Raw genomic sequence first — 14,119 nt, 5'->3', positions numbered from 1 at the left:
TGTAGAGCAAAAGCAGGTCGAGATGTTTCGGAGATACAGAGTAAATGTGCTAAAAATGGCGGTTTTGAAAGTACTGAGCATCCGATTTAAATGATTAAAAAAACTTTATGCTTTTTAAGACGAATAAGTAAATTGAAAATTTTCTTGTTTTATAATTTTTTAGTAATAAAAGATAGTTTATTAAAAAGTTTAATACCCAGCGCTTCGACAATATTGAATGAACTAAAGTATTGTAATGTAAGATCTAAAACTAGTCTATGTCTTGTGTTGTAACAATTGGACTTGGAAGTCAAACTTTATTTAATTTTTGACATTATTATTAATAATTTTTGAAACTCGCTCAATTACCAATATTGAAGGAACTAGAAAGTTTTCAAATGTAAAATATAATTTCGAAAATTGTTATGTGGCAATTGGTCTTAAGTATTTACTAGAATTAAAGTCTGTAAAATGTCATCTGTATTGAATGTGCAGCATATGTTTTCCAACGTAGTTTTTACCGCTGAACACGAATCTAAAGTTATAATTGGAAGTCAAATGGCAAAACATTGAAAAAAATATATAAAAAACGACAAATTGTACAGTAATTGGCAAACTATTTCCTCCCCATAGCCCATGAGTAATCTACAGTCATGTTTGTAATTTGAATATCTGAAAATGTGTTGGTGAAATATTTCTATATTCTCAAAAAAACTTAATAGATCATTTAAGCCAATATGTGCACAAATATCTTTGTATCTTGGCTTTTGTCATGGACTCCCTTGGCCTGATATAGATTCTATATTTGATAAATCCCTAACTATACTATAGTTTATTATTAAATATATAATGTAAAAATTTGGTTTACTTGTATACATTCATTAATTGAATTTAAAATATTAATAGGCAAATAAAGTAAGCTAAAAAAATGTTTAATTATCACCAGTTGGCAATAATTTTTTGAAGTTCAATCTTACACCTCCCGGCTAATTATGCTCAATCTACATCTTTTTCTGTCAGGAGAATTCTATTTTACAACTATTGAATCATTTTTTATCTTTTGAATCCAGAAATACTTTGACAGGCCTCAGAAACGCGAATAATATTTCCAAGCCTTTCAATAGTCCTTTTGTGATTTTTTTTTTCAGTTTTATTTATAAACATTGTATATGATTTTTCATTGTAGATAGTTTAATATAAGAAAATATGACATTAACTACCGTGAACTCCTTGAATATTGTGATGAATCCCTGGTGGTCCGTGTGGTATAGTCAATAGTAATTTAAGGTAGAAAGGGCCAAAAAACGACAAAAATTATAAGTTTTAAGTATCATGCAAAAGAATTACTAGATCGGAAATTTTTTGCCATCTGACCCCCAATTTTGACTTAAGATTCGTGTTCAGCGGTGAAAATTGGAAAACATTCGCCGCACAACAAATATAGACAACTTTTTTTATTAAAGTAAAACTTCTTTAAGCGACTAGGGTGTAAATCCGTACAAATGCAACGGAAGTGCATTACGGCATAGTCGAGTGCCAATGATTCGTCATTCACTCTCGATGATATCATTTCTATACCGGTCGATTGTGATTAGTTGTCGTGTATGTGAATTGGAGATCTGTCGTTGAATGCGTACCGGCGTGTTGTATGCGTAACGATATCAACAAGGAAATAAGCATAGATAAATAAACATTTTAGAGTTACATCGTAGTACAAATCTCTTGATTTAAAGAAAAATACCTGAATCAAAAGAATATTTTACCCTGTTTCTTGAAAATATTGATTAATAAGATTAATGATTAGTAAGTTTATTGATTAGAAATTATTTCTATATTATTCATAGTTTCTATAAATCTTTGAAGTTATTAAATTGGTAAATATTTTTTGGGCAAGACAGATATTACAGCTGTTCAAAAAATAAGATTATATCGCAAGCAAAAAAGTAAAAAAAAAAATACAAGCAGTCAATGAATGCATGTTAATTTTAGTTACATGAAGTCCTTCAAACACAATTACATAATGAGTGAAGTTGCAAAAACAATATTTGCTTAGACGTTGTTTAACATAATCCACTGTGTGAACGATTATTATAGAATTTATTAATTAGCAATTACTTCTTTTTTCTAATGAAGATTCATTTCTAAATGCTAATTACAATGACAAACCGATCATGTCATATTTGATGTATGACTTCAATTACATTATTGTTTTTAAATATTATACATATTTTTAATGCTATTTTAAATATATAAATTATAATTTATCATTATATAAATGTGTATAATGGTTGACACTAATAAATGTGTGCATCACGAGTGTTACCATATTACTAATAAACATTATTCAGAATTGTTATATGATGTATTTATGTTTATTTAAATGACATCTTGTACAGTAGCAAATAAGTAACATACTTCAATCGCGTGTGAACCTTACGCGCACTCTTTTTGTGGACCTCTGTTATTTTTATGAGATGTAAGATAATTAATAAAAATAGTGGTAAATCAATTACAAGTCCGCCCCTGTTTCTATTTGTCCCTATATATCGACTTACGTGGTGAGTTCAAGTTTGTGGAGGTTAATAAATGATGTGCCTGGCATCATTAACCGCTGGCACGTTTCCTGTATCGTTGTACATGGCGTGCTTACCGCCTACTCTCCTACTCGCCTACTACCGACATCCGCCTCCTCCGGATAATATTCCTACACATGTGAGGATTTCTGCATTACGTACTACTTGTATACATCATAATAAATATAAATGAAAAAAGTTGGCACAAAGACACCCGGAAATATTTCTTGTTTTCATGCATTTACTAATTCTAGAATTTTCGCAAACAGTAATACGCCAGTCGTAAAGGAATTGAATGTTAGTAGAGTAAGGTCATGAGAGGTTTATTGCATTATGTAGACCTAAATTACAATCTTGCTTCAAGTAGCTATTGCCTAAAACCAAGTTGCAAGAAGCTGAATTGATCAATTAGAATTTAGTTTAAGCAACTTTAAAAAGTGTGACAAAATTTTGTTATTTTGAAGTAAAACTTCTTTAGACACGACTAGGGTGTAAATCCGTACAAATGCAACGGAAATGCGTTACGGCAGATAAGATATGATAAGAGTCGAGTGCCAATGATTCGTCATTCGCTCTCGATGATATCATTTCTATACGAGTCGATTGTGATTAGTCGTCGCGTATGCGAATAGAGATCTGTCGTTGCTTGCGAACCGGCATCAACAAGAAAATCGACAGAAAAATAAACATTCTAAAGTTACATCGTAGTACCAATCTTAATCTTACAAGAATATTTTACCCTGTTCCTTGAAAATAATAAAATAAATTAAACATTTGTGCCGTGTACTAAGCGTAAGTTTATTGATTAGAAATTATTTCTATATTATTCGTAGTTTCTATAAATCTTTGAAGTTATTAAACGGAAAATATTTTTTAGGCAAGACAGATATTACAGCTGTGCAAAGAATGAGATTATATCGCCAGCGAAAAAGTAAAAAAATACAAGCAGTCAATGAATGTATGTTAATTTTAATTACATGAAGTTCTTCAAACTTCAATTTATTTTTATTTAAATGCTATCTTGTACAGTAGCTATTATTGAGGAGCAAATAAGTTTTACTTCAATCGCGTGTGAACCTTACGCGCACTCTTTTTTGTAGCGATTTTTACACCTGTTCTGAAATGGATAACTAGTAAAACTGTAGGAAAATAAAAACAAAATCTTCTGACCATTGTCAGAGATTTTGAACATTGGCATATTCAATGTAACGTGATTTTCTTTTTCAATTTTTCCCTGGAAGTGTTGTCGCGTAGTTCTCTGCCAAGTAGGTTTGGAAGATCTTCCAGACAACTCTTGTATTTGTCTGAATGTACTTGCATTTCATTGCCTATTGTGTCTTTGTGTGACGTAGACAGTTGTGACACGGTTTATTATTATAAGCGTTGGTGAATTTTTACCATCAAACCGCTTCCGTATGCTTATGATATTTTAAAACTAAATCTGAAACGTCTTTTGTATGTTATGAAGCTGGGTCAGAAAGACCCTGTTATCTAAGATCGTATTTTTGACATTTGTGCGGTTTTTGATTAGGTTTTTTTTTTGACAACCTGACAAAAGCACCTGAATGCACAGCAACTACATGGATTTTATCAATATTTAGAACAAATTAGTATGCCAAATTCTTCATAACATAGCCTTGCCATAACATTGGTCTGATATGTGGCAGAATCGGTCCATCTATTACGATTGATCAATCTTTACCAAGAACTAATCAACTCAAATTCCAAATGATATTTTTAAAATTGATCCAGAATTTCTGACGGATTATTATTCATTGTTTTGCTAATTATAAAGAAACAACTGGGCTGATCGTCTCGCAACTAATCTATACGGGTTAATGAGTTTCATAACAATTACTTTTATATTTTAGAAATCATTGCAGTGAAGAAAACAGCGACTAAAATACACATTTTTGTTTACATACTTTATTTAATTTTTGGTATCGAACTATATAGAATGTCTTCAAAAGCCATAAATACGTAAATTTAGCCAGTAGAATTTTCTGTCTAAAACATAAACTTTTTCTTCAAAAAGTTGATAATATTTTAATTGCATTTAAAATATCATTACATAATTAAATTGAAAATAATTTAAATCTCATGCACGTTAAACGTTGAATTGTAAGTAGGGCAGACCGTTATTCCAGGATTTCTAGGGTATAATAAAGGATTTCCAGTCGTACACTGTACTGATTTTAAAATAGGTTGCAAAAGGAAAAAGATGAAGTATGTTTGTTCGAAGATGTTTCCATTATAGCATTGGATCAACACTTTACAATATCATGATCTGTAGACCGCATTGATTTTTAAGAGTCAAAAAAAGTTTCTTTGTTCGATTTCTTTTAATTATAACTGTTATTTGTATACAGATAGATTACTTCGTTTGTTATTTCGCTATAAGTTGAGCATTAGTATTTAATAACTAGAAATTGGTTTTTGCATAGATGTTTTAGCTCAATCATAACGATGATTAATGACAATTGAGTGTCTTGTCTTTTCTTGTGAAGATTAAGCAGATAAAGCAAAATCTAACTTAACTAAGACAAAAGGCGAAAGAGAAAAGAGAAAATGAAATATATAATGTAAAATTATTTAATTGAAAGAACCTAGGCTTATCGATAGAAGAAAATTAATTTAATTACTAAATATCATAAAGATATCCATATTGCATTATCATAATTATTTTTTCTCTATAAGCAATTGCTGATGAGAGTTCCCTAGAAAATGATACAATATAATATAATAAAATATTAAACTTCAATTAATTAGTGAAATTATAGTCTAATATTTATATAGTTTTACAATATAAATGAGTGAGATAGGTAAGTTCTTAACAAATTAAATTTTTTAGGGTATTGAACACACATATTTATTTATACATTTATGCAATGGAAATGAAACAAAAATACAATAATTATTCTTGATTTAGGTTAGCACACTTCAGAACAAAAGTTTTACAAAAACTTTGAAAAAAATTCAATTAAAGCAAATAGAAAAAACGCATTATATTTCAATTAGAATTGTTTATGAAAAAGTTCATTTAGGTTTCAGAAAATTTAAAAGCGTTCCTTATTAGAACAAGTAACTCATTTGCATAATGTCCACGGAACATACACATCATAATTTTAATATACAAGAAATATTCCGCGATAAAAACTGCACACAATTTATTTCGCGGCGCTTTTGCTTAGCGTCGTCGCATTTAAAATTTTATTATTGCCATTGCATAATGGACCATACGATTTACGAGAGCAAGTACAATGAATTGCAGGAACTAAAAGCTAAATGTAGACATAAATAAGATAAGTTGAACATGATATAAAACAAATTTAGATAAATAGACTACGAAAGAAGTTTTTTGTTTTAATTTTTTTTACGGAAATAGATAAAGTTCCAAATTAATGCGCTTCCTTTTGTAAAAAGTTAAAAGTTTTAGCTTGTGATTTGCATTAGCATTAAATTAGTATTATAGCCTTATTTTTTATATTTTTCTTCAGATTTCCAAAGTCTTATAAATATTCTTGAATTTGAGCTATTTAGTCATTTTTGATACCCTTGTTACAAAAATTATGAACTAGAAGCGACTTTGGAGTTGTATATATTTAACTTTTATGTAGAACGGGGCACAAAGGTCCAAGTAGACTTTCAATAATTACACTGTCTAAATAAAAACTAAACTATTGTTGCATGGCATCGTGTCTTAAGGCAAGTTGCTAAAACTTCCCGAACAAAAAATTTTAAAAAAGCCTTTATTTTTCTTGAAAACTTTGAAATCCTTATCAATAGGAATAGAATATTTTCTTGAACAATTTATATCGGCAGAAATCGTTGAAAAAAATTTGTATCCGCGCACACACACACAAGCACAAATATATCCCTTTTTTTAGATACGCCAAGATATTAAGAAATCTTTGAAACGTAAAGAAATATAAAGAAATGCGATTTTTTTGGGATTACAATAAGTTCAGTAAAATTCTCAGTTAACTCTTAATTATAGAAATATGTTTCTTGACTATTTTTATAAAATTGGTCACCTGTCCCATTTTGCTCCATGGGCGGGGTAAAAAGAGACAGCAAACGGACAAACTGACCCAGTTGTTTTTTTAATTTTAGAAGGGTTACAAAACAATGGCTACAATGTTCAACCAAAGAGAATTACAAATTTGATGGGAACATTTTAACAAAGATTTTATTGTATACAATCTTGATCTGGTATTTCGAAAAAAATATTTATCAACAGAGGCTGAATAACTATGAACCTATTTCTTCTTTTCTAAACTTGTTTTTAATTACCATTTCTTATTGTTCACAACTTTGTCTATGTAAAGATTTAGTTGCACCTTTTTACACCACACACATGTAAGCTTTTATATAGGTTTTATAAAAAAAAGCTATAGAATCTAATATAAAAATAACAACAAATCCTATAAAACAGTTGAATAACGTATACCTGAAAATTATATTCATATATTATAAACTAAATACAAGAGCTCAAAACCGAAAAAAAACTATGAAGAAAAGCTAATTATTGGTATGAATATTGATACATTTCTATATATCTCCTGATAAGGACATTGCAATAAATAAAGCAATGGCTAGTTACACATGTTTTGGCTTCTACTTTTAAAACGTATATTTAAAAAAATTTTACTTTGCAAATTATCGAGATAATGTTGGACCTTTATCCCGTAGACCTTAAAGCACGCAATAACTTCTATTTGGTCGTATTAACTGAAATTATTGTTAATTTTTTTAACCATATTTTATTTTTTACTTTTACTTTATTTGCCAAAATTTAATTAAATAAATCAATCAGCAATAGATAACTAAATTACTCAATCATGCTATTTTTTGCTGATTTATGCAAAATTACTGTTTTATAACAATATAATATATAATAGGTATTCGCTCATTTATAAAATCAATTCGACATTTTTCACATCCAAGATTAAATTCAATTTCAATTTCACAAAGCATAAAAAGTTTAATGATTTACTACTTTAAGAAAACTTTCGTAGCAGTCAAAACTTCGAAATAAAACTATAGCGGAAAATTGTCATTTTCTTCTCGCTTCCATGAAGTTAATTACAGACATTCAACTCTTTATATTTTGGTAAATAACGAAGTTATATTTTGCTCCTATAACATCTATAAATTAAAGTTCTTGAATTATGAATGAAAACTTAATTCAGTTAAATTCGTTTTTACATAATTATTATGCGTTCCAATTCCGATGACCTACATGTAGTATAGAATAAATGATGCGACTATATAGTTTTATATGGTTATTGATGTTACTTCAGTTTTAGAGTTATTGAACTTTGGATATAATTTATAGGATATTGATCATACTTTTGGTGACAGTTTAACTTTTTATGAATAAATATAATCAGTTAACGCGCATGAGGCTTTATGTCGTGGTTTTATGAAATTTGGGTAAAAGAACTTAAAAAAAAACTTTTTATTATGTTAAAAGTTACCGATGTGAACAAAACTTAACTTCAAAATTTATTATATATATGTCACAGAACTGACAGTTACTGTAACAGAAAAACAAATTCTTAAGTTGATTGGAAAATAAAAGCTTTCATGTACATCTTAGAGCTTTGGTGGAATTTGACCATTTCTCGATTGTTGTGGATAATTTTTATTATCTTATAATTTTTATTATCTGTATTTGTAAATAACATTTTTAGACCCGCAATCAAGAATAATGACACAATTTTTTTTTTTTTTTTTTATTTATTTTACGTGGCTGTGGATCTTGCGATCATTACGCCAGTTATAATTTTACATTATTGAGTATTTATACAGTAATTTTACTATTATCTATAAAACTATATACAATTTTATATAAATCTACATTATTACTAGATATTAATACTTGTGTGTTTACTGGAAATATAATATTTTTTTTTTGCAGTTTCTGATACATATTTCTTCTTGGATTCTCATACATTCTGCATTCCCAGAACATATGATCTATTGTCTCCGGTTCGTCACCACATTGGCATATATAATCTTGGATTATTCCTAACCTCCAGAGATGAATCTTGCACATTGTATGCCCCAGCCTTAATCTTGTAATTGTTGATACGAATTTCCTACTGCTTGTATCATTTTTGAACCAGGTTGTTTGAGATACCTTTTCTTTTGACAGGGCATAAATTATACCCTTGCTTTTTGTTGACGTTGAGAAGTCTTTTTGCCACACATCTATGCTCCGCTCTTTGATTAAATTTTTCAGCTCCAACGCAGGTATTTTTTCACATTGTACTCCAATTTGACCAGCTTCTTTTGCAAGAGTATCAGCAATCTCATTTCCTGTGATACCTGAATGTCCCCTGATCCACGTCAATATTAAAGAATTTATGCCATTATTTATTGCATTCATTTTATTTATAATTTCTATTATCATGTTATTTGATCTTCTATTTGGGTTCGCTATCGCTGATATACATGCTTTGCTGTCACTAAATATAATTGTTTTCGTGATGTTTTTCTCCCACGCATAATTTACAGCACAGTATATAGCCACCATTTCTGCTGTGTAATTAGACGCATAATTTGGTAGCTTAATTCTCTTACTAAAATTGTGATATGGCACAAATATAGCGCAACCACAACTGTACCCTGCTTTAGATCCGTCTGTGTAAATGTGTACATATCCTGGCCATCTTCTAGCCACATTATTTTGAAATTCTTTATTTTTTGCGGTATCATTCAAATGTGTCAAGTGAGTTAAATCCATATCCATTACTATGCAATATTTTGTTGATGTGTATTCATTCGTAAGATGATAAATTGGCAACTTTTTATTCATTATTACATCCTCTTCGTATGGTTTCAGCTCATAAAAGCTATTTATCAAGGGTGGGATTGGTCTATTTCTCCAATATATATTGGTAAAATGTAGCCTCGCTAATACTTCTAATTGTTTCGGTATATCATCACATGCTCCATTATATTTTTTTATTAAGAATCTATTTGATAGGATCTGCTTTCTAATGCTTAGTGGAGGTTCACCTGCTTCAGCTATTAATGCATTCGTTGGAGTTGATCGAAATGCCCCCAAACATGTTCTTATCGCCGAGTATTGAATCCTGTCCAACTTTTTTGGATATTCGTTGAGAGTGCTCCATATATAAAGTAACCATAATCTATTTGTGATCTTATTAGGCTTCTATATATATTGAGACAAGTTTCTGGGTGAGCCCCCCATTTCATGCTTGTTATTTTTCTGAGAACATTTAATCCTTTTTCACATTTGCTTAATATATCATCTACATGCTTTTTAAAATTCATTTTCTTATCCAAATTGATGCCCAGAACTTTAATATTTTCTTTTATTTGTATCTCCTGACATCCTATCCTTATTTGTCTCCTAGTATGTTCTTTTCTGTGTCTGGTAAAGATAGCTGCAGAAAACTTATCCTGTGATAAATTCAGGTTATTGTCCAATAACCATCTTCTGCTCTCCTCGATAGCATTGCTCATCGATGAAATACATCTATCCATAGTTGGACAAGATACATACAGATAAATGTCGTCTGCATATTGCAATTTTTTAACATTCGGTTCTGTTACTACTTTAAAATCTGCCATGTATATATTAAACAAGATGGGGCTCAATATTGAACCCTGAGTGAGACCTTTGTTCATAACTCTAGGGCCAATTAGACCTGAGTCGGTTCGAATATATAATTGTCTAAAAGATAGTAAATTAATTATCACATTAATTAATTTGTGTGGTAAATTTAAATGTTTTAATTTTTTCTCCAGTATATTGTGATCTACATTGTCATACGCCTTTTCTATGTCCATCGAGATTACCAACATATATTGATTATACGAATTGGATATATGTATATCATTTGTTAATTTGCTCAGTAAGTCCAACGTACTTTTCCCTCTCCGGAAACCAAACATAGAATTATTTAAAACTTCTTTATTTTCAATATATCTATCTATTCTCTCTTTTACAATTCTTTCAAAAGTTTTAGCGATGCATGATATTAAGGAAATGGGTCGATATGAGTCTATTTCCAAGGGTCTTCTGTGTGGCTTCATACATGGAACTATTATAATTTTCCTCCACTCTTCGGGAATCCAATTATTTGCTATGATTTGGTTGAATACAGTTAGTAATTCAATTTTCATTTCCGTAGGCCAATTTTTTATCATCGTATACGGTATATTGTCATATCCAGGAGCCGTATTTTTCCTCTTTTTTAATGCATCCTCTAATTCCTCTAATTTGAAATTCCTTGTCAGTGCGCTTTCTTCACAATATACTCCTATATTTTCTTTACGATTGTCCGAAACAAAGTCTGGTGCATAATTTTGTAATAGTAATTGCCCAAATTCTTTTTTAATTTTTTGTGTTGTGTTTATAATGTTATTTTTATTTTTAAAAAGTCTAATTTTGTTCCAAATTACTGTGGGACTCATGTCCTGATTGATGGAATTAATGAAATTCAGCCAACTTTCTTTTTTCTTGTTTTTCAAAAACTTTTTAGTGCGTGCATTGATTTTTTGGTATTGTATGAAGTTTTCGTAATTACAATGCTGACGCATCTTTTTATATGTTGTTCTTCGATCTGAAATGGCTTTTTCGCAATCTTGATCCCACCATATCGCTGGCTTAAAAATCGGTCTCTTAATTTCTTTATATTGTTTTATATTTTTCTCTGCAGATTTTTCGGTAATCTGTATGATACGTTTATATCTCGCTGTTATATCGTCTGAGATTTGTCCTGTTTGGATATATTGCATAATATCTCGGGAGTATCCCTGCCAGTTAGCAAATTTTATATTCCACTTTTTTGTAGGGCGCGTTCTTATGACCAAAGGCACCTTTATCTCCAAAGTTATTGTTATAGGCAAATGATCCGATCCCAATACCTCTTGGCATACATCCCATTTAATAGTATCTATAAAATTTCCTGAGCACAGTGTTAGATCTATGTTCGTAGCACTCCTGTATTTATTTGCTACTGTAGTTGGACGTCCGTCATTAAGAATTAGTATTGCGTTGTCCTCTATGATTTCATATAACATATTACCTTCCCTGCTATTGTATTTGCTTCCCCATGCCATATGATGACAATTAAAATCGCCAGTAATTAAAAAGCTCATGTTGATTGTTGAGATAGTGTCCTTGATATCTGAAAAATCTAATTCTGTTCTAGTAGAGCAATATACTGAGAGAATGCAAAATGGAGTATCTGTTTTAATTATGGCGGCGCATATTTGTATATTCTCATTATTGTTGACTGAAGGAAATTCCTCACAATTTATGTCATTTCTAACAATGATTGCTGCTCCTCCATATCCATCTTCCCTGTCTTTGCGAAACATTCGATATCCTCTGAAAGAGTATTGATATTCCGGTTTAAACCATGTTTCAGTGAAAGCCGCGATTGAAATTTCATTTTCATAAAGGAAATGTTCAATACTGGCCTTATTAGCTGTAACAGATCTGCAATTAATTTGTAGTATTTTTATTTTTCCAGTCATTTATTTGTCATATATTATTTTTGTCATCTATCCATATCTTTAATTAACTCTTTCAGAATTTTTAATGTGTAATCTTTTTTCTTTGATATGTTAATAATTAATTCTTCGATTAATTTATCGAATGGAATTTCACCTTTCTCACTATTGATATGTGAGGAAGATTTTGGTTTTGTGTTAATATTGTATTTAAATTTGTACCTGTTTCGCTCCTGTGTACTGGACATATTTTCGATTGTTTTGTTGTTGTCACCGTAATTTGTTACGTTTATGGAATTGCTATTCCTATATGTCTGTTTAGATATTGTTGTTGAAGGCTTCGTGGTTACAAGCTGTTGATTTATTTCTGCATGTTTTTCCTGCTGCGTATTGGGCAATTCAGGAAATTTCACTTTGTTTCTGATTTCTATGTCCGGATTTATGACGTTGGCATATGTTCTATTGTTTATAAATGCCCTGGCTTCTCTGAAACTTATGTTATTTTCGTTCATTATATTTTTAATTTTCATATGAAACAAATATTTTTCGCACTTTTTATCTATAGCTTGATGCTCCCCATTGCATAACGCACAAATCGGATTCTTATCTTTATTTACACAATCCTTGAAACTGTGTTCTTGTGCACAATAGCTGCACCTCGCTTTACCTTTACACTGGCTAGTCACGTGGCCCATTCCTTGGCATTTAAAACATTGTGTCACTTTGTTGTAAATTTCGACCCTGCATTTGACAGCGTATATCGAAACACGGTCAGGTAAACGTTGACCTCTGAACGTTATTACGCATACCCTTGTTGGTACTAATGCATTGTCTTGTTTTTTTTTATTCTTCTAATATCTAAAACAGGAATTTCTGATTTTATATTTTCCATAATATCTGATTCAGTCATATCGGTGTCGACGTCATATATAACGCCCTTCCTAATCAACATAGAAATAGGTATATATGCTTTTAATTTCTTTTCCATAAATAATTTCTCATTAATTATTTTATTTGCAGCGGCATATGTATTAAACGTAATTTTAATTCTGTTAATGCCTATGGATTTTATTTCTATAATATCGTTTTTATATTGAGGTAAACTGCTAAATAATATTCTGCCTACTGTCATTTGATGTACTGTATTTTTATCTACTGATTCAACATATATGGTAAATGGACCCATATCATTCTCGGAATACTTCATTGATTTGTAATTATCGCCTTTTATACTTGAGTTCATATCCTGATTTTTATCATTATTTTCATTTTTACTTACATTTTGATCATTATTATTTTCGCCTTCTTCCATTTCTTCTGCCCAATTTTGTGTATTATTTTTTTTATTACCTTCACTATCATTAACTGTTTTATTGTTTGATTGTTGTTTTATTGCATTTTTTAACATTTCATGATTTATTTTTTTAATTGCCTTACTTTTACTATTTATTTCTTTTTTATTCACTTTAGTTAAATCACTTTCCATTTTATTAATTTTGCTAATAGCATTTTTTAACGTTTCCGATGTTAATAATCTACTCGTATCACCTGCTACACTTATACCGATTTTATAAACACTGTCTATGTCGTCCGACTGGGCATCGGCTTCGCCGTATGGCCCTGATTCCATTATGTAATTTTAGACGAATTAAATTTGTTTTCGATTATTCCACGATCTGTACGCTTCGAGAGCTCAATACCGAAATGATGACACAATTGACTTTTTGTTGAACTATATTTTTAAAAATTTAAAAATCGGTCAACCTTGAGATACCCTCCTTTAAAGAAGATGTTCTACTGGGATAATTTAATTGGGTTTTTGATCAACTAATAATAATATGTATTTGAATTTAAGCAAAACTTGGTTTCAGCATATAAACCTTCGAATTTTTCATTTAACCTTACACATCATTAATTGATTCATACTTTAGTTAGGAATATATATGATAAACAACATATAATAATTATTGATTACTACCGTGTAATTAGTTGTTACACGACTAACAACTAATTATTAGTCTATAATTCATTGTTACTGATTTTTTGTAAATTTTCTATATTTACTTTATACG

The 14,119-nt window shown here is 30.0% G+C and overlaps 1 protein-coding gene across 1 annotated transcript; it reads right to left on the bottom strand.

The window, feature by feature from the left end:
• Positions 1-5,242: 5,242 nt before the first annotated feature.
• On the bottom strand, positions 5,243-13,677 carry LOC113388168. Its single transcript, XM_026625570.1, has 7 exons — positions 13,596-13,677; positions 12,270-12,744; positions 11,117-12,033; positions 10,360-10,882; positions 9,840-10,260; positions 8,437-9,663; positions 5,243-5,269 (listed from the first exon to the last, which is right to left on the bottom strand). The coding sequence occupies exons 1-7, from the start codon at positions 13,675-13,677 to the stop codon at positions 5,243-5,245; spliced, it is 3,672 nt and encodes a 1,223-aa protein (XP_026481355.1).
• Between the last annotated feature and the right edge of the window lie 442 nt (positions 13,678-14,119).

The sequence above is a fragment of the Ctenocephalides felis genome, unplaced genomic scaffold (genome assembly GCF_003426905.1).
Source record: "Ctenocephalides felis isolate EL2017-DRISC unplaced genomic scaffold, ASM342690v1 CF-g0.4_SCAFFOLD_03572, whole genome shotgun sequence".
In the NCBI taxonomy this organism is placed as follows: domain Eukaryota; kingdom Metazoa; phylum Arthropoda; class Insecta; order Siphonaptera; family Pulicidae; genus Ctenocephalides; species Ctenocephalides felis.
Note: the sequence above shows the minus strand (reverse complement) of the source record. Positions and strands in the feature narration are given on the sequence as shown.

Bases quoted from the DNA above. Each gene is read 5' to 3' on its own strand.
- LOC113388168 (XM_026625570.1), bottom strand. From the start codon at position 13,677: ATGGAATCAGGGCCATACGGCGAAGCCGATGCCCAGTCGGACGACATA. The intron at 12,034-12,269 runs GTACAAATTTAA...AATTAATTGCAG, and splicing joins AGTACACAGGAGCGAAACAG to ATCTGTTACAGCTAATAAGG. The intron at 5,270-8,436 runs GTATTAATATCT...ATCATTTTCTAG, and splicing joins TATTTCCAGTAAACACACAA to GGAACTCTCATCAGCAATTG.